The 21,060-nt window shown below is 42.5% G+C and overlaps 1 protein-coding gene across 1 annotated transcript in view; it reads right to left on the bottom strand.

The window, feature by feature from the left end:
• Window positions 1-21,060, bottom strand: part of nrd1a (nardilysin a (N-arginine dibasic convertase)) — a 75,529-nt gene that overhangs the window by 40,072 nt on the left and 14,397 nt on the right. The window contains exons 6-13 of the mRNA XM_072457430.1: window positions 18,745-18,818; window positions 18,530-18,625; window positions 15,371-15,493; window positions 14,323-14,380; window positions 9,789-9,862; window positions 9,549-9,618; window positions 5,335-5,412; window positions 3,687-3,807 (exon numbers count right to left, since the gene is read on the bottom strand). Of these exons, the coding sequence (XP_072313531.1) occupies window positions 3,687-3,807; window positions 5,335-5,412; window positions 9,549-9,618; window positions 9,789-9,862; window positions 14,323-14,380; window positions 15,371-15,493; window positions 18,530-18,625; window positions 18,745-18,818 (694 nt within the window). The remainder of the gene's footprint in view (window positions 1-3,686; window positions 3,808-5,334; window positions 5,413-9,548; window positions 9,619-9,788; window positions 9,863-14,322; window positions 14,381-15,370; window positions 15,494-18,529; window positions 18,626-18,744; window positions 18,819-21,060) is intronic.

Raw genomic sequence — 21,060 nt, 5'->3', positions numbered from 1 at the left:
CTGAAAAGGAATGGCAGAAGGGCAGAAAGAAAATGGAGGGAAAACACAAAAACATCCAATAACACAATGAGAAATGCAAGAAATACAAGAAATACATACTTTCCCAAAATAACCAATAACAACCTCAAAGTTCTGTTTTCAATCATTGACAATATTCTTAACCCTGATTTTTAATAATTTTCAATTACCTCTCAATGGCTCTCTGGGAGTAGTTTGCAAGCCACTTCATGGGGAAGACAAATACAACCAGAAGTGACATTTGAATAAGTCTCGGTTTTTAACATAGTGTTTATACGGGAGGAAATACTGGACAGTTTTGTGATGAGCTTTTAAACATGTTCTTGAGGCATGTCAAGTCTGGTTTTAGGGTATACAACAGCATAGAGACAGCCTTGACAATATTGTTATTTTAGATTAAATTATGATTTAAAAGATTATTATGAGCTTTAAAACAGACTGAAACACCTAGTTGGCCTCTCTTGTACTGTGCAAAATGGTTTACTTCCTACCTCACAGATAGAACAAGTTTTGCTGTTCCTCACATCAAAATCACATGTGGTGTACCCCAGGGTTCGATTTTAGGTCCTGTGCTTTTCTAACCTGTACACGCTCCCTCTTGGCAGTGTCATCAGCAGACAATGAATCAACTTCCACAAGAAAACTTTCTCCAGCTTAACCAAGACAAAACTGAGGTTTTAGTCATTGGTCCCGAGGCCCAGAGAGAAAATCTTATCCAAACTACAAGCACAATCTTTCAATCCATCACCACAAGTAAAAAACCTGGAGTTAATTATAATTCCACATATTAAGAAATATTTAAAAGAATACAAATGAAAAATATTGTTTTATCACTTAGAGAGAATGGGGCAGACTGTGTTCTCTCAGGCCAACACAGAGACGCTGATGCTCGTTTACAATGAGTACAAAATTCAGCAGCACATGTCCTGGGTAAGACCAGGGATCACATCACACCAGTTTGAAACTTCCCAAAGTCAGGACACACACTCACAGCGAGGAGTCTTTCTAGTTCTACGGCCCGTGTCTATGAACAGCCTGCAAGAGGATCTCAGTACGCAGTTTATTTAGTTTGATTCTAGTCCCCACCCAAACGTTTATTAAGAATATTTTATAGTTCTTAGCTTCAACCTATACATTTTGTCTTTACTTATTTTAATTGGATCCATTTTAATTATCATTTTGGTATCAAAATCTGTATGAAGATTTGAGTATATTCCTTAATATCAAATTTAAAATTTTAGCCTTGTGACAACACTGGCCCCTTTTATTCATTTATGTCTATTTTCTATTATTTGATGAAAATATTACTACTTTAGTTTTAGTCATGTAATTTCATTCATAGCTTTAGCCTGTACGAGTACTTTTTAATTATTTTTTAGTTTAGCAAAAAGTATGACATTGACTAAGACAAAATGAACACTGCAAAAGTGTTCAGTGCTCTCCAATCAGAGAAGTCGCTGGTTGTGAAATAAAAACAAAATAAATCAGTGATGTTTAAGTTTATTCCCTTAAAAGAAACAATATAATATCTTGTAGAACTTTACAATGTTGAAGGACAATTGTTCAACAAGTTCATCAATGGAAAAACCACAAAGTCGTCCTGATCTAATCTCACTTTTGCTTTGAATCGCTCTTCACTTTCTCCTCGCTGTGCTGAAGAGCATGAAGAGCCCTGATGGTCGTCATGGCAACTGACAACAGACTCCTACCTGAAATAACCTGCCAAATCGGTGACAACAGAGGCAGCCAGCTGTGCGTGGGCCTGTCGCGTACACGTGAACACAGAATGGAGTTTGTCAGATAGGACACAAACACTAAGTATTTATACTGCGACAGGCGCTAATAATATGACCTAGCAGGAACTTTCATGGAACTAAACAATGCTCCAATTCATCTATTTTCTTTCATAAATACTGTGTCCTCATAAATAGGAAGGTCTAACGAGGATGTTGGATTATCTTGATGTGAATATTTTAAGGACATTGAAGTGTATTTTTTTTTGTCAGAAATGGACAGTACACCGTTACATTTACTTCATTTCATTTACTTCAGTAACTTTTGAAGAAATTGAACTTCACAGAATAGTTTTCAGACCGAGTACTTACAATATTAAATTATTTGTGTTTCTTGTACTGCTCCTTCAGATAGGATTTAGTTTCCCCTCATTTTTGTTTCTATCTTTTGAAAAAAAAAAAAAAAAGGTTTTCAAAAGGTTTTGTCCTTGGAATGAAGTTAAATTAAAAAAAATAATCAGATGTTACGTGAAGACAGTATGCCTTTTTACTCTTACTAGAGTCTACAAATCCCAAAATGGCCAAAGCACATAAAATACATGCTTACAAATAATAAAATGAGAAAACTGAGAATTAGAGATGCAGCTTTTAGTTACTGCGCTGCACATAAAGGAACAGGTTGCCTATTAAACTGCAGTATAGACATTCATATTTATATTTAATGCAAGACGCAGCTCTTTACATATTCATATACATATACATATATATTCATATACATATACATACATGGTCTGTATAATTCAGTCATAGGCACATGTGAACATTCTACATTAGTTTGAATGCAACTGTCTCCATGTTCTCATTCATCTGGCTGTAGTTCTCTTTCTGAACGGCCCATTGAGCTGCTACTACAGTTTTGGCTGCTCTACTCACGTCTGTCTTTAAGTTTACAAATTATGTTTACACATTTGTTAAAATAATGCCAATTCTCAATGTATTTATCCAAATGTTGTTGTGTCATGTTAATGGACTGTGCTGCAGTCCAGGTCCTCTTAAAAAAGAGATTTCAATCTCACTGTTTTTACCTGGTAAAATAAACGTTGATAAATAGAAATGAATAAATAAATAAAAATGAAGATATAATTTCTTGTATTTGTTTAAGATGATTGTACAAACAGACTTCTAGAGCTTCACTGCTTTTCCTTTTCTATTTCAACTCACGGTGAGACGTTGGACGTTTTCTTTATTTATTCCATTTTGTCCACCATCTGATAAAAGGGAACTCTGGAGCTGCTAGATCTGTTCTGCATAAAAGGAAAGCTGTAACCCCTTATTTCCAGTCAAATCAACCATTCTGGGATGAATCCGGAGCATTTTGTTCTTCAAACCCTCAAATACAACAAATAACAGTAAAATCTTCGGATGCCGTCTGGACTTTTTATTACTTTATTACAAGTCCCTAAATCTAACTTTTAGTTAAATTGACTCAAGCTTTTAAAGAAGAGTTTAAAAACCCAACAAATGCCCAGACTAGTGTCAATCAGACGGGGATCGTCTGACACCAGTTTTACTCAATCATATCTTTAACAAAGAAAATCTAGGTAGAATTTAAAGTCTGATATTGCTCTGTGCAGAGCTCGTTTCCTCTTATGAGAGAATCAGACATCAGAGGTAAAACTACAGAGGGTCAGCTTCACAAACAGTCCAACCAATTGTTTGTACTCCAAAGGGTTCAAGAATAGCTTCAGTTTGAAATGAGGCTCATTTTACCGGTAATGAGGCAGGAGGAAAAACGCACTGAGGTCAAACTGAGAGTGACGCACGGAGACTGGGCACGTCGGAGAAAAATATCAGAGCTATATATCAGGGAAAGAAAAACTAATCTTCCACATATTATTAATCCCTACTCTAAATGTGCATGGTGTGGATGGATACCTGGTAGAAGTTCTGGAAGCCTTCGTCGGTGAGCGTGATGGAGATGGAGAAGATGGAGTAGGTGGTGTTCTGGTCAAACCCGGTTTCACTGTTTCCTCCGAAGAGAGCCAGCGCCCAGCACCTGGAAGAACACGAGTACGTACAAAAGAACTGAGTGACACCTGGGTATTTCCTCTCCTACTATCAGGACCAAGGGCAGGGAGTTTAGTTTGTTATCCAGGTGAACATACATTGATTGACTAAAAATATACATAACAACAATAGCGATATTATGCCCTTTTCAATACTCACTTCAAGTCCCAAAGGTTTAGTCTTTAGTCATAATTTCATGTTCATAATTTGTTCTTTTACAGTAAATGATGTAGATTCTTCATAGTGAAAGCATTTGAAAAGTTGAACTGGATCATAATATTGCTCAAATTCACGTTACAATGATGTGTCTTGCGAGTGGAGTGTCTTGCCTATGGACAGTTTGCACTAGAACCGATCTTGCCCCACTGCGTCTCCTGGTATTCAAACACTAACCAGCTTGTAAGATCAGAAGAGATCAGGCGTCGACAAGGAGGTGCGGGCACAGATGGGGATGAAAAGCAGGCAGCATGCGTCTGTGTTTGAGCTGCATAATATAATATAAACACCTCTCCAGACGGACGGGGAACACGATTTAAAAGGTTCGCTGTGTAACTTTTCGGGAAGACGGAGCGGAGCGCCAGCTGCTTGATTTTTGATGTGCAAGATCAAATCTCAAAAAAGTTGATTGAGCGCTCCATAAACGACACATATTCTGCATTGTTTGTGTCGTAATAGGCCTTTAAACTTCCTCTGACTCCCTTAACTTTAGCATGCCATGTTTTAGAACTTAAAATACGGTATCTATTCACAGCACATTACTTTATACCTATGAGGCAATTTTGTGTTGGCACTCCAGCTACTGCAGCAGAGGGAAATAAACAAAAGCTGAACTGTTTTTTTAGGTTGAAATGCTCACAACAAATGGACATGATTTACAGACTTTAAAAAACAGCTTCGTTTCTCCACTTACGACGTCACAAAACTGGGAAATTTGAAACTGTGTGCTCTCTGAGGCTTAAAGGGGAGAGGATTTACTCAACAGGATTCATCAAACAAGCGTGAATGAAGCTGCAGACATGTTTTTGATGGTTAAAAGCTAAAGAAAGTTTTTCATAATATGTGTCCTTTAAATCCAGTCATCTTAACCATCTACATTGTAAGCACTGCACTTGTTCTGGCACAAAACCCCGAGTTTCCCAGCACTAATTAACAGTAACACTGGCCTTAAGGTATGACCTTGTGATATTCTTAAAAACTGCCTCCTCTGACTCGGCAATTTACTCCAGCCAAGTGTTTTAGTTGGGATACGGTGATGCAGCGTGATGGCCATTCCCTGTGCCTCTCAGCCAAAGCAGGGCGAGCCTCTGCTTTCGAGCCGTATGTCAGATGAGTATGCATGATTCACAGTCGAGTGGGTGGGCTTTAAACCGCTCAGGGCTGACTCCAGGCTTTCAAAAGCGGCGTGTGCTCATCAGTCTGACGGATTTTAATTGGGGCGTTAAAAGGGCTCTCTCGAAGAAAAAAACAACAACAAAAAACGGTAGCGCTAATGCGGTGCAATGAAGAGGAATCTTACTTGTTTCGGAGCACGGAGAGGATGCTGCCGGTGCCTTCGTGTCCAATCAGCCATGAGATGTAATGGAGAGGCTTCACTCTAAAAAAAAACAGAAAAATACAGCAGGGAGGACATGAGACAAATGTGAGGGTTATTAAAATTATGGTTCTACAGTGTATGTATGACGTGTTCTGTATGAATATTGACCTTCAACTGACAATAGTTCATGTGTTTACATAAGATTTCAATTCCAATTCAATTCAATATTTTTGTGGAGTGAAGGTCGAAATTTTGCAGTATAATATATTCGGCCCGTGTCCCGGCCCTGGACTTATCCACATTATTCAAAAACTGTCAGCACAATTAAACAGGTAATACAAGTGAAATGTTTTTTTTTTTCTCATAACAGGCTAAACATTAGTATTCCTAACATTTACAAGTTATATTCAATTTTCAGTGAGGCAGGGTAAAGTATTTCTGATTTTCATGAATAATACACAATTTGTAAATATTCTCGATCTGGAAGCCCACGGTTTCAATTCAAACGAAAAAATAAATGGTATCAGTCCTGGACCATCTACAGCCTGTCCATCCTGGTTCAGTCCTGGGGATGCTGCTGGGACAGGGGATGCTGCTGGGACAGGGGATGCTGCTGGGACAGGGGATGCTGCTGGGACAGGGGATGCTGCTGGAACAGGGGATGCTGCTGGGACAGGGGATGCTGCTGGGACAGGGGATGCTGCTGGGACAGGGGATGCTGCTGGGACAGGGGATGCTGCTGGGACAGGGGATGCTACTGGGACAGAGGATGCTGCTGGGACAGGGGATGCTGCTGGGACAGGGGATGCTGCTGGGACAGAGGATGATGCTGGGACAGAGGATGCTGCTGGGACAGGGGATGCTGCTGGGACAGGGGATGCTGCTGGGACAGGGGATGCTGCTGGGACAGGGGATGCTGCTGGGACAGGGGATGCTGCTGGGACAGGGGATGCTGCTGGGACAGAGGATGATGCTGGGACAGAGGATGATGCTGGGACAGGGGATGCTGCTGGTACAGGGGATGCTGCTGGGACAGAGGATGCTGCTGGGACAGGGGATGCTGCTGGGACAGAGGATGCTGCTGGGACAGGGGATGCTGCTGGGACAGAGGATGCTGCTGGGACAGGGGATGCTGCTGGGACAGGGGATGCTGCTGGGACAGGGGATGCTGCTGGGATAGGGGATGATGCTGGGACAGGGGATGATGCTGGGACAGGGGATGATGCTGGGACAGGGGATGCTGCTGGGACAGGGGATGCTGCTGGGACAGGGGATGCTGCTGGGACAGGGGATGCTGCTGGGACAGGGGATGCTGCTGGGACAGGGGATGCTGCTGGGACAGAGGATGATGCTGGGACAGAGGATGATGCTGGGACAGAGGATGATGCTGGGACAGGGGATGCTGCTGGTACAGGGGATGCTGCTGGGACAGAGGATGCTGCTGGGACAGGGGATGCTGCTGGGACAGAGGATGCTGCTGGGACAGAGGATGCTGCTGGGACAGGGGATGCTGCTGGGACAGGGGATGCTGCTGGGACAGGGGATGCTGCTGGGACAGAGGATGCTGCTGGGACAGGGGATGCTGCTGGGACAGAGGATGCTGCTGGGACAGAGGATGCTGCTGGGACAGAGGATGCTGCTGGGACAGAGGATGCTGCTGGGACAGGGGATGATGCTGGGACAGGGGATGCTGCTGGGACAGAGGATGCTGCTGGGACGGGGGATGCTGCTGGGAGGGGGGATGCTGCTGGGACAGAGGATGCTGCTGGGACAGGGGATGCTGCTGGGACAGAGGGTGCTGCTGGGACAGAGGGTGCTGCTGGGACAGGGGATGCTGCTGGGACAGAGGATGCTGCTGGGAGGGGGGATGCTGCTGGGACAGAGGATGCTGCTGGGACAGGGGATGCTGCTGGGAGGGGGGATGCTGCTGGGACAGAGGGTGCTGCTGGGACAGGGGATGCTGCTGGGACAGGGGATGCTGCTGGGACAGAGGGTGCTGCTGGGACAGGGGATGCTGCTGGGACAGGGGATGCTGCTGGGACGGGGGATGCTGCTGGGAGGGGGGATGCTGCTGGGACAGAGGATGCTGCTGGGACAGGGGATGCTGCTGGGACAGAGGGTGCTGCTGGGACAGGGGATGCTGCTGGGACAGAGGATGCTGCTGGGACAGAGGATGCTGCTGGGACAGGGGATGCTGCTGGGAGGGGGGATGCTGCTGGGACAGAGGATGCTGCTGGGACAGGGGATGCTGCTGGGACAGAGGGTGCTGCTGGGACAGGGGATGCTGCTGGGACAGGGGATGCTGCTGGGACAGGGGATGCTGCTGGGACGGGGGATGCTGCTGGGAGGGGGGATGCTGCTGGGAGGGGGGATGCTGCTGGGACAGAGGATGCTGCTGGGACAGGGGATGCTGCTGGGAGGGGGGATGCTGCTGGGACAGAGGATGCTGCTGGGACAGGGGATGCTGCTGGGACAGAGGGTGCTGCTGGGACAGGGGATGCTGCTGGGACAGGGGATGCTGCTGGGACAGAGGGTGCTGCTGGGACAGGGGATGCTGCTGGGACAGGGGATGCTGCTGGGACAGGGGATGCTGCTGGGACAGAGGGTGCTGCTGGGACAGGGGATGCTGCTGGGACAGGGGATGCTGCTGGGACAGGGGATGCTGCTGGGACAGAGGGTGCTGCTGGGACAGGGGATGCTGCTGGGACAGGGGATGCTGCTGGGACAGGGGATGCTGCTGGGACAGAGGGTGCTGCTGGGACAGGGGATGCTGCTGGGACAGGGGATGCTGCTGGGACAGGGGATGCTGCTGGGACAGAGGGTGCTGCTGGGACAGGGGATGCTGCTGGGACAGGGGATGCTGCTGGGACAGGGGATGCTGCTGGGACAGGGGATGCTGCTGGGACAGTTATCCATTTGCTTATTTCCTGTGAATGTCAGATCATCAGCTTGTCTTTTATTGAACGATGACGGTTTCATTGTTTGATTTTTGAACTTTCTGTTGGTGAAATCAACAGTTTTGTGCAGCCCCACGAGGCGATTGCTGATGTGATTTTGGGCTTTACAAGAATAAATTGAATTGAACAAAGTGAAACACATAGAATAAGCCCATAAAAAAGGACAAACAGAGAAACATCTCAAAAGTAAAAAAATAAAATATTGCGACAGCAGTCACATCTTTTACAGGCAGTGGCAGATCACACTGCCCAACATAACAGTGTCATGTAATCCTACTCAAAGCAAAGGATTACTCCAATTATATTACCTTTTTAGTTACTACTTTTTTGATTAGTAAATTTGCATGACTTTTATCCACAGTCATTCAGTAAAAAATGAAAACGCCTCATTATGAAAAAGGCGTGACTGCAATCATGGTGCTGAGAAGTAAAAATACCACTACAATAATAATATAGCAAACAGATTAGAAATAAGGCTGAGACATTGGAAGAAACTGAATTTGCAATAATGTTACTTCTCAGCTTATGCATTCAGATCAATATCCATCACGATTCTTAGCTTATTTTTAATCATTCCAGAGCAGTACTTTGTTTCAATTTATTGTAGTTTCTAATTTATAGTAAGTGATCTAGTCAGTTTTTAAATAAAGTATAATAAAGTAAGTAAAGTATTCTAAAGGGACTATATTACCTTCATTTTGGTTGTGGTTTAGAGTTAGGGTTATGTCATGTGCCAGACTGACTTTCTATGGAATTCTCTTTTGTTCTCTGCGTCTCCATAAAAAAAAAACAATAAAATAAAGTAACAAAGAAATAAATAAAAATGACTCCCCTCTTAACTCAACTACGAACTCGATTACACAAAAAGTTGTGTGTTTTATTACAATCCAACTCGGGGAGAAATTAGTCTAATTGCGCTGCGAGACCCCCGCAGTGCAATTTCAGGAGCGCTCTATGGCCCGAAAAACACACTAAATATGATAAATAATCAGCCTTAAAATAACTTTCTTAATTACTTTTCCAGAGTAACTTGGTTCTGCTTCTATTCTGAATTTATAACGTCAAAAAATCAAGACACTAACTGCACACTGTCAACACTGCACCTATAGATTCTGCACAGTACACAATACATCTCCTAACACAGAAAACACTGTGGGCTTGTTTGTGTGTCCTTGGGCAGCTGCGGACTCAAAACATATAATACATTTTACTGCATTATGTATTGTACTCACAACTTACCGATAGTGCTTTTCCTGTGGAGGCAGTGCCCAGGTGATATTCAGCGCGTGAACTTTTCGAACTGGAACAACTGCAAGCGCACAAAGGCCAGGAGACAATGACAAAAATACACTTGGCGCGAGAATTGTGAGAGCGTAGCATTTTCTGCACCCCGCCTCCCCCAGCAGGATTAAATTGCTATTAAATGTAACAATAGCGGAGTTAAGTTCAGCCAAATCAGCAATTGTGAAGAAAGTGTACCTCTGTAGAGCTTGTTAAAGGCGGGAGTGTCGAAGGGGCCCAGCATATCGGCGAAATCGGGTTTAGGAAGTGCGCTGCGAAGAAAGAGGGAAAGATTAGAAAGGACTAAATCACAAGAACAAGCGGACAAACTCGATCTGATCTCAGAGGTGGAGGTTGTAATGCTCTGTTACATTTACTCCAGTAACTTTAAACAATATTGTGCTGGCCGTTTAGTCTCTGAGGTATTTTCTAGCGTCAAAGCAAATCTCACGGTACGATATCGACACAATATTCATTTCACGGCATGATATTTATTGCGATATTTTAAAAGAGTCCAACAGAAGTGTAGAAATGTTACTTAATGACAGTTGTCTGCACTGAAATGGAGCAAAGGATCATGGTCTATGTACTGTAGTCTCAACAGTAAGCAAGAGGCTAGTATTTCGATTAGGGCAGCAACATGGGATGTCACGGTATCACATTTTAGTCTTACGATTATTATGAGAAAAACATCACGATCAATGACTATTGATGATTATTGAGACTGTGACCAAACAATGGTGAAATCTTTCATTTCATCCCCGTGGTCTGACGCAAGTTTGGGATCGGCTTTACAAAATGTAACTTTCTTAAAGACAAAAACAGCCTTATCTGGCAGATACAGAAACAGTTCTTTACATTTAGGTATATTTTTTTAGCTATGCATTTTGTACAAAAATTGTTAAAATATATTTATTGGTACTTATGATTTTATTATGACCTAAATCATCACGATTAGCGATTAACTGAATAATCTTGAATAATCCTAGCTGCAACTGACAATTATTTTGGTAATAAAATTTGGTTTAGTGATTATTCTTTTGAATATATTCATAGTTTGCATTGTGAAAGGCTGTAAAATGTTACCAAAAGGAAACTAAAGTGAAGCCACTTTGTTCATTCAAAAACACATATTTACATGTCTCTTGGGATCATATGGGTTAATTCCCATAAAATATTTAGTCTGCATGTAGTCCAGATAATGATGATCTAATTACTAAATTTGTAATTGTAATTATTTTTAAAATGGATTAGTTTAATTAACTTGTTTTAAGATAAGATAAGATAAGATAAGATATTCCTTTATTGTCCCACATGGGGAAATTTCATTGGTGCAACGCAGGTAGATACAGAGGTAGATACAGAAGAACAGATCACTTATAGGAAGTCTGAAAAACACTTTCACTAGAAGATCTCCTATAAATAAATAAAAACTCCCATAGACAAATAAATAAATAAATACCATTGCATGTGATCCCGACAGTAACTGCACATGAATATGTGTCACGACAGCACATAGATTGCACATGAATTTCACAGTAATTGCACATACGACAGAATTGCACATCAGTATTAGGTTAGGTCAGTATTGCGACGGGATAACGTGACGATCTCCGGGTAAGACGACTGTTCTCCGCAGTTTCATGAGTTCCTCCTTTGTGGAAACGCGGTACGGCGCCGGCCGGGGGGCGGGGCCGGAGCCGGGGGCGGGGCCGGAGCCGGGGGACTCAGAGCCAAAACACATCGCAATGACACGACAAAAACACTCAATCCAGCCGAATAAAGTCAAAACAAGTTGAATTAAAGCGATTCCAGTGCGTGTCCCGATCGTTCGTGAAGTTCCTCTTTCATATAAACGTGTACATAAACGTGTACCGACGACACGCCGTACTTTAGCGCGGCCGGAGGGCGCGGGGGGGGCTGGTGGGCTCGCTCGGAGCTAGCTCACGTCACAACAACACAACGAACGCAACGAAAAACGCTCAAATCCAGCCGAAAAAAGTCAAAAACAGTTGAATTAAAAAACTATTCCAGCGCGTGTCCCTATCGTACAGTAAAATAGAAAAAATATACTAACTATATTTACAAAATATAGGAGATAAAGCACAATAAGTGTGAGAAAGAAGAGAGAGCGTTTACACCGGGCTGCCAGCTGTACCACACACTAAATTTGATATATATATTTGATATCCATCTCAATATCTTGGTTCTTGTTACATTCCTAATAATGTGTGATGTCTTAGTATTTCACATTTTGTCTGTAAAATTGCATCAACTCTAAGAATCTGATGGTTTCTAGCTAATTGCTTTAATATGCGTAGTAGTTTCCCCAAACACGTTTTTACTTGTCATTTCTTGCACTATTTCTACTTTAATTACATTATATTGAAGTAACAGTACTCTTACTTGAGTATAACTTCTGTCAGCTCTTCTCACCTATTTAGACTGGATCAAAGAAGCGGTAGTTTGAGCCTAATACAACACTGAATAGCAGATAATTCCATTCACTAGGGCTTTGTCTAACATATGCAAGGATTGAAAAACATTAGTAAAGGAAAGTGAATGTTTAATTACGCTGTCAGATCCGACTAAATGTTTACTTTATTGCTCCACAGCTTGATTTAAATTAATCGAGTTAATCCAAAAGTGCTGAAGGGTTTGGGGAGATTTGAACGCTCAGACAAACTGCATCATGCCATAAGGAGGCATTAAACTGGCATTAAACATACTGGAGGTTATGTTCCTCATCAGCATGCGCGTCGGGACGTCTGCGCGGGGCGATCTGACGAGCGCAAAATCACCCTCACCAAGCACCAACGTTCTGAGTCCAGCATCGCTAAAATAACAACGCTTTCATATCGATTAACGCAAAGTAAACGCAGGAAAATCACAGGTAACACTTTGTATTCGAGTAAAAGAGCAGTTACATGTACTCAATTACAAGTACAATTACTGCGGCCTAGTTTGTATTCAAGTAGTAAAACATACGCATGAAAAATACTCTACTACTCACTCTACTAGCTACTTTTTATGCAGTTTTAGTAGTATTTCAGATCAGTCTTTTACTCTCTCACAATGGGCTCTTGCAATATATTGATAAATAAAGTTATTTTCTAGTTATTTTCAGCTATAAAAACAGAAATACATAGACCATGATCCTTTGCGCCATTACAGTGCAGACAACATGAAGTTAGTTCTTTGCAAAAAAGATACCAAAGGCTTGTCAAGACATTAGTAATTACACTTACAAGTAAAACATTGATTTAACATAAATAACAATAACTCAATTAGTTACGTGAGTATTTGTAATAATTGACTTTCCACTCCTGATAATGTACAACAGTCAGATTTAGTTTGTCATTTTTGGGTCTTTGTGTTTATTTATTGACCTTTATTTAACCAGGAAAGTCCCACTGAGAGTCAGAATCTCCTTTTGAGAGAGTGCATGTGATAGTGGTGGAGGAAACCGGGGCAACTGGAGGAAACCTACACTAACATTACCACATACTTAAGGTGACTTCACACTTTGTTATTTGGTCCTAAATTGAGCCCATTTTAGTCTTGTGTGGACTTGGTTTGGTCTTGTTCTGGTTCTTGTTTAGTCTTAATCCAGCCCCGGGTTTAGTTTCGGGTTTAGTTTCAATTTGAAAGTAGTGAACGCACATTTTAAAGTACTACGTAGTCGAAAATACTGGAATAAGCAACAGACGACTGACACAACAACCACGATAAGCACGTACCAAACCAGATACAACTGGAATGACTTCATTTGGAGGTACGCAAGTCCATCTACTTTTATTTTTGTCTTGATTTATTTGAAGCCTCAAAACCTTCAGCATTCATGATACGCGTGATAATCAGTCAGATACAGCTCAAAAATAAGAAAACGTTCCCCACTAGTGTAGATACAAGTCTTTTATTCTACTTTAAATTGAAATGATTGTGACAGGCCGGCTTTTATTTTGCAATATTAGTGGTTTTCAGAGTCTAGAAAGTGTTGATTTATCTATTGATTACATTGTGTTCTCATAAGAAATATCTCAAGGGAAAGTCTCATGTTGAACCAGAACATTTCTTTTAGTTAGTTTTCTTTTTTCAGCTTGAATCTGCCGGACTCTGCGCTCACGTGGACAGAGCGTGTTCATTTTGGATGGAACGCACACAGAATCCCCTTCCCACGTTAATAATAATGCTGAAAATTGGAAAGGTGAAAAGGTTTATATTGGCCCGTTTCCTTGTTATTGTCTCAGGGTGTCTTTTTTAGACTTTGAAGTAGCTGGATGTGAGTCGTAATGTTAAAAACTCTCTGCTGTCGATGGAAAAAAACACCATGACCCTGAGTTTAATACAGTGTCTATTCTACCAAAACCAACTTTGACAATTTCTCTGTGTTTTTTCTTTTCCCGTACTAATTATGAAATAAAAAATAAAAAAATACTCTCACCCCCTGAGGCAGCTGAAATTTATCTGAGCTGCCTACAAACTATATTAAACATAATTGGCCTGTAGAATGTGATGAAACCCAGCAATCAAACCAATTTCAAATATAGCCTTTTCCTTTTCATATAACACAGCCCCACTCCGGAAAAACAGCAGAGGAAAAGGAGGAAGCTTTGACATTTACGCATTGGAGAATCATTTCCGGAGCTAATAGAAGGCCTCGTGTGCACCCGGTCCTCTCTCAGGGCGCTCGCACTCTCGCTCTCTGGCACTCTGGCTCTAGGACACTCACTTGTTGGGCACCTTGCTGAAGATCTCTCTCACCCACTCCTCCAGCGTGTCCAGTTTCTCTAAAGAGCGGCACAAGTGAAAAGGGGACAAATTAGATTCTGAGTGGGTCGTCAAGAACTGCCCAAAATGTCTTCCTCCAAATTGGCTGCGGCCGGTAAGTTCTGCAGTTAGACCTGTGGCAAGCCAGAAATCCTCCTGTCACTGTCCCAGCCCACCAAAGCCCACAGCAACATGCCCACTTCATTAGTGAAGGCAGAATGTCATCAGCTCACCACTTCAACACGTCCACTTTTAAGACTTGAATGTGGAGCTGAGCTGAGCTTCTTTTGGAGATGATTATGAAATATAGATTTTCAATTCTAGACAACATACTTTAATCTCTAAAACGATCATTGCGATTAGGGATGTCCAGACCATTTTAAAAACCAACAAACAAATGATCTTGACTCTTGAATCTTAGAAGCAAAATTAAGCAGTTTTGATTAAATGTATAGTTCAAATAAATGTGAATATACTATTTTACTGGGCTGTTTTGCCAAATGTACTTTATTTAGTGTTAGACAAGATTTCCCAGTCTCTGTATTAATTCGTAACAATAAATTTCAACATCGGGACATCCCCAATTGTGATATTATCCATTTTATATGCATCTCCCACCTCTAGGCAAAATGGATCTTACTTTATAACAGGAAAAGTAATTGTTCCGTTTTTTTCCTAAATCATCCAAAGAAAACCGGCCCAGACACAGGAAGAACATTAAACTCCTCAATAAACAGGACCATCATCTTGTGAGTGAATCTACTACTATACAAAGTATTACCATAAAAAAAACACATATATATCGTTGTCTTGTATACCGTTTGTTTTGAGGTTTACAGTCCACATCCACTAAGCACTGAAGGAAGCCCTTATTTCAACTTCAGCAAATTGCCATTTATAAGTAATGATGCTTTAATGCATTTCCTATTAAAAGCCTTAGGTGTTGATTAAAATGAGTGGACAGTGTGTAAATGTGTTCTGACGTGTGATTAGCCCAACAGGCGCCTGACCTTTGGACTGTACGGCCAGGGTCATGTAGTGAGCGGAGTAGTGCTGCTTCCAGAACGCTCGCAGACGCTTGTACACGTTAATCTTCTGCTTCTTCGGCTCCTGCTTCAGAGTCTGAGCATTTCCTGAAAATAAAAATACAATTGATAACGGTACTTAAAAATGATGTATGTAATAATGACTGAACAATGAGTCTTTTACAGTAGTAGATTTATGCTTTTGCTCTTTTCAAATAAGCTGTGTTCAGCCCTGTCTGAGCCCAGGTCAGTGCCACTCGGTCTAGGGAGTGTCTGCAGAGCCGCGGCGCGCGGCGGAAACTGCCATGTTATTTTTGTGCCGGCCGCGCGCCGCGGCTCCTGAAACTGCGCCGCCATTTGAGCGCGTTTTAGCGCCGTTTTAGACCGCGCCGGGTTAAAGTTAGGGTTAAGGTTAGCCATGAGGATATAACGGGCTATAAAGGGAAATACCGCGGTCCTCCAGCCACGGCCCTCGGTCTAGTTCCTGGTTGAATCCCAGTTCCCTTCTCTGTGTGTGTGGTGTGTGTGGTGTGTGGTGTGTGGTGTGTGGTGTGTGGTGTGTGGTGTGTGGTGTGTGGTGTGTGGTGTGTGGTGTGTGGTGTGTGGTGTGTGGTGTGTGGTGTGGTGTGTGGTGTGTGTGTGTGTGAACGTAGCCGCAGTAAATTCCTACTTTTCCCATGTATGTTTTATTATCATGGTCGACAATGCATGTAAAATATGCAGTGAGGAAAATAAGAACCCAGCAACTTTGGAAATCCCGATGTATGATTTTTAAATAATTTATTTGTATGTTATTGCTGCAAATAAGTATTTGAACACCTGCCAATCAGCAAGAATTGTAGCTCTCAAAGACCTGTTAGTCTGTCTTTAAAAAGTCCACCACTACTCTACTTATTGGTCTAAATTAGTAGCACTTGTTTGAGACACCTTTTCCCGGTGTAGGTCAGACTACAACTACAACCAAAGAGCTGTCAAAAGACACTAGAGACTAAACTTTAGACCTCCACAAGGCTGGAAAGAGCTACAGGGCAATTGGGAAGCAGCTTTGTGAAAAAGATCAACCGTTAGACCAATTGTTAAAAAATGGAAGAGGCTAAAGATGACTGTCAATCTCCCTCGGACTGGAGCTCCACGTAAGATCTCACCTCGTGGAGTATCAATGATAAGAAAGGTGAGGAATCAGCCCAGAACTACGGCAGGAGCTGGTCAATGACTTAAAGAGAGCTGGGACTACAGGTTTAAAGGCTACTATGGTAATACACTACACCGTCATGGTTTAAAATCATGCATCGCACAGAGGGTCCCCTGCTTAAGTCAGCACATGTCCAGGCCCGTCTGAAGTTTGGATATTACAATCTGAATTCTCACAATTTGGTATAATTTCAATTTGCCGTGTTTGGAGGAAGAAGGAGGATAAGTACCATCCCAAGAACACCATCCCTAACATTCACCTACAGTGAAGCATGAGGGTGGAAACATCATGCTTTGGGGGTGGAAACGTCACGCTTTGGGGGTGGAAACGTCACGCTTTGGGGGTGGAAACGTGACACTTTGGGGGTGGAAACGTCACGCTTTGGGGGTGGAAACGTCACGCTTTGGGGGTGGAAACGTCACGCTTTGGGGGTGGAAACGTCACACTTTGGGGGTGGAAACGTCACACTTTGGGGGTGGAAACGTCACACTTTGGGGGTGGAAACGTCACACTTTGGGGGTGGAAACGTGATACTTTGGGGGTGGAAACGTCACGCTTTGGGGGTGGAAACGTCACGCTTTGGGGGTGGAAACGTCACACTTTGGGGGTGGAAACGTCACACTTTGGGGGTGGAAACGTCACACTTTGGGGGTGGAAACGTCACACTTTGGGGGTGGAAACGTCACACTTTGGGGGTGGAAACGTCACACTTTGGGGGTGGAAACGTCACACTTTGGGGGTGGAAACGTCACACTTTGGGGGTGGAAACGTCACACTTTGGGGGTGGAAACGTCACACTTTGGGGGTGGAAACGTGATACTTTGGGGTGCTTCTCTGCACAGGGGACAAGACGACTGCTCTATAGGGAATGAATGAGGAGAACCTCCTTCCCTCAGTCAGAGCATTGAAGATGGGTTGTGGCTGGGTCTTCCGACATGACAATGACCTGAAGCACACATCCAGGAGAACCAAGGAGTGGCTCTGTAAGAAGCATATCAAGATTCTGGAGTGGCCTAGCCAGTCTCCAGACCTAGATCTAGAAAGATCTATGTGGAGGGGTGGGTCAAACTCCCTGCTGCAGAGTGTGCAAACCTGGTCAAGAACTACAGGACCTTTGACCTCTGTAATTGGAAACAAAGGCTTCTGTTCCAAATATTAAAACTGATGTTCAAAGGTGTTCAAATATTCATTTATAATAACAATGACAAATTATTTCAAAATATATATTTTAATTTTTTTCAAAATAATAATAAATAATACAATGGGATTTTTGTTAATCTCACAGTGGAAATGCACCTACTATGAAACTTTCACACTCCTCCATAATTTCTAATTACAGTGGTGGAGTACTTAGAAACATATTTCTTTAAAGTTACTAAAGTAAATGTTTTCAGACCTCATACTTTTGCTCCTACTTGAGTAATATATTGTAGTGTAACAGTTCCTCTCCTCATCACTGTGTGTAACCCTACATGTGACAAAAGCTTTATATTGACAACATCAAATTATTTGAACATTTGTGTTTCTTGGACCTCCATTTCAGATAGGATTTTGTGTTCTCATATTTGTACCTTTGAAAATATCAGCTTTTCAGCGTTAATTAACGTTTTGTCCTTCCAATTCCAATGACTTTAAATAATCAATGTAATGACTGAACAACTCAGAGCAGTGACACTGATTTAACTGTTTTCTCACTGACCGAGGTATTACAAATGTAACGTCCAGACAGTGACTCTTTGCAGTGACTCTTTGCAGTGACTCTTTGCAGTGACTCTTTGCAGTGACTCTTTGCAGTGACTCTTTGCAGTGACTCTTTGCAGTGACTCTTTGCAGTGACTCTTGCAGTGACTCTTTGTCTATTTTTTTTGGTGCACAATCTGACACTAGATCTTATCCTGTGAGTAATAACGTCTATCGAATCCCCCGTTCCATATTGCGTTTTACCAACTCACCCCAGCAGAACTTGCCCATCGGGTGGTCTGCTTTGGCCAGGCTTCCGAACAGCATTTCCTTTCTGTGGGAGTCGGAGGGTTTGGCCAGCTGGTACTCTGACAGACGAGGGAAGGAGGAGGAGGAGGAGAGGAGTAAATATTCAGGTACAGGGACAAAACACAAACATGTGCTGAGGGGAATGACCTTCAGTCTGCTCCCATAGAGACGAACTCACCGCTGTCCACGGCCTCCACCTCGCGGTCGATGGCATCTCGGATCATTAGAGGGCAGATAAAGAACTGAGCCCACCTGAGGAGAGTTTACAAAGTGCACAGTGAGGCCAGCGTGAGTCATGAGGTTATGATCGAGGCGCTGTATCCAGATCAGGAAGTCAACATTGTGGTCTATAGGTGGATTAAAGGAACCATACGGTATGTGGCCTCTGCTCTTACTGCTTTCAAACAATCACAACGGAACCTGAGCTGCCAGATGCTTAAGCTGCAGAGACACATCACACAGTGTTTCACAGGCTGCACTGGGTGACTGGATACAGGGGCTGGGCTTAGGTAGGTTAAACTCAGCTGGATGGACGCCTTGTGTACACGGACTCCAGTGCGGGTGCGGTTCGGGATCCGTGTGGGTTACAACACTGGTGCGATCTGTATTAGATCACGTGGTTTTGTGCGAGCTCGTTTGATGACTAGAAAAGCAGACAGACGACTGCGGCGTGCAGCAATAATTAGACTTCTTACAGATTCTTTCCGCAGACCCGATTTGTAACCCCTTAGTCTTGGGGGACCCGCGCCGGCCCCGTGTTGGAGTCAGTGTACCACCTAGTGTAAGTTGTAGGAACTGGCAACCCAAATGAGAGATTCGTGTGTGGCTCATTCTGCCTTGAGAACATAAATAATAACTAAGTGGACATTATGACCAACGTTTATGTAATGAACAATTAATCAGAACCAAAATTGTTATCAGCAATTGCTGTACTTGCTCTGAACATGATTATCCTGTATCTGGGGAAACAGGTTGGACTTCATGAAATTTGAAATACAAATCTTACATACAGTTATTTTAAAAAGAAGAGTATGTGAGATGAGGGGAAAAGGGATAACTGTGTTGAATAAAGAAATAACAATACTTATTAATTTGATAAGGACAGCACATATTAATGAACCCATGTAAATGTGAGTGTAACTATGCCAGATTCTAGCAAAAACTATTGCCATTTGTAGTAGAATCTCTAAATTAAGTAAGAAAGTGTTGCATATCTGTCAGACGTTGGGGTTATTGGATTACATACAGTTTCTAAATACATCATCTGATCATGGTAATATTGTAACATTGTGCAGTCATAACTTGTGCGTTGCTCAACTTCTTTTTTTTTTTTTTTTTTAATTATTAGCGCCGCAACGATTACTAGTGATAATGATGACTAGTCGACAAAGTCAGCTTAAGAAGAGAAAAGTCGTATGTGACATGAGGAAGAAAACTATACTTAATCAAATCTCTGCCCCTTTACTTACAAGTAAAACAAACTGGACCAACCGAGAACAAAGAAAAGGCACAACGGAGACTAAACAACTTTGTGCTAACTAATGTCCATGATGTGTTTATTATGTACAACCTAAAATCCTGTTTTGAGAACTTTGAGGTCTAGACAGATTCAGCAACAACATTTGAATCCTGATAATCATCCAGCAATGAAAACACACCTTTTAAAGTTTTTTTTAACACAAAATATTCTGTATTTGAGCATGCCGACACCTGTAGTGACCTAATGTGTGCTGCGTGCAAAACGGACTTGAAGAGCAGCGGCCCAGCTCACTAAAATGACGTTAGGCTGGTTGTCAGGGAGAGGATTAAGCAGTTTCCAAGTGAATACACCTCCTCCGAACAGCTCTTTTGTTTAGTGCGGGCATTACAGGTCCAGGAAGATGATGTCTCTTTCCCTTTCTGAAATCTTTCTGCGTTCAACAGGTTTAATCAGAAAGTTACACATTCGATAAGGTGAGCGGGGTTTCCTATTAAAGATAATGGCCTCGAGCAGAAATGATACAGGATCGTTCTATAATGTTCTTCCTGTTTCCTCAGATTCTGGCTCAAGATATGGAGGGGCCCCGGGGACGATAAAGGAACGATATCTGGAACTCTGGACTGAACTGGGACTAAACACAGCTCTAAACCTGAATTAGACCAGGACTAGACCAGGACTAGACCAGGACTAGACCAGCATCAAACTAAGTCTAAACCGAGACCAATGTGAAAGCAGCCAAAGTCTATTTCACCATTGTACTCTTCATTGTTGGGATGGTTAAGTCATTTGTTTTTTAATTTGATAAATAAAAATATATAATAGAACCTTTATTTTGTTAATTTCATATTTAGAGGGTGAAAAAGTGATTTTTGTGTAAATTCTACATAAACTTTGACTGAAATGAGTGTCTCTGGTGTGGGTGTGGTGTCACTTCCTGTCAGTTTTCTCCACATTTTTCAACTTTTCTCCACAAATACCTACTTGATTAGTGCAAAACTATAATGTATATGTACG

Source organism: Eucyclogobius newberryi, unplaced genomic scaffold (genome assembly GCF_026437365.1).
Source record: "Eucyclogobius newberryi isolate DKJ021-1_F unplaced genomic scaffold, fEucNew1.0.hap1 SCAF_21, whole genome shotgun sequence".
Lineage (NCBI taxonomy): Eukaryota > Metazoa > Chordata > Actinopteri > Gobiiformes > Gobiidae > Eucyclogobius > Eucyclogobius newberryi.
The sequence above is the reverse complement of the archived record's forward strand: the minus strand, read 5'-3'. Positions and strand labels throughout refer to the sequence as shown.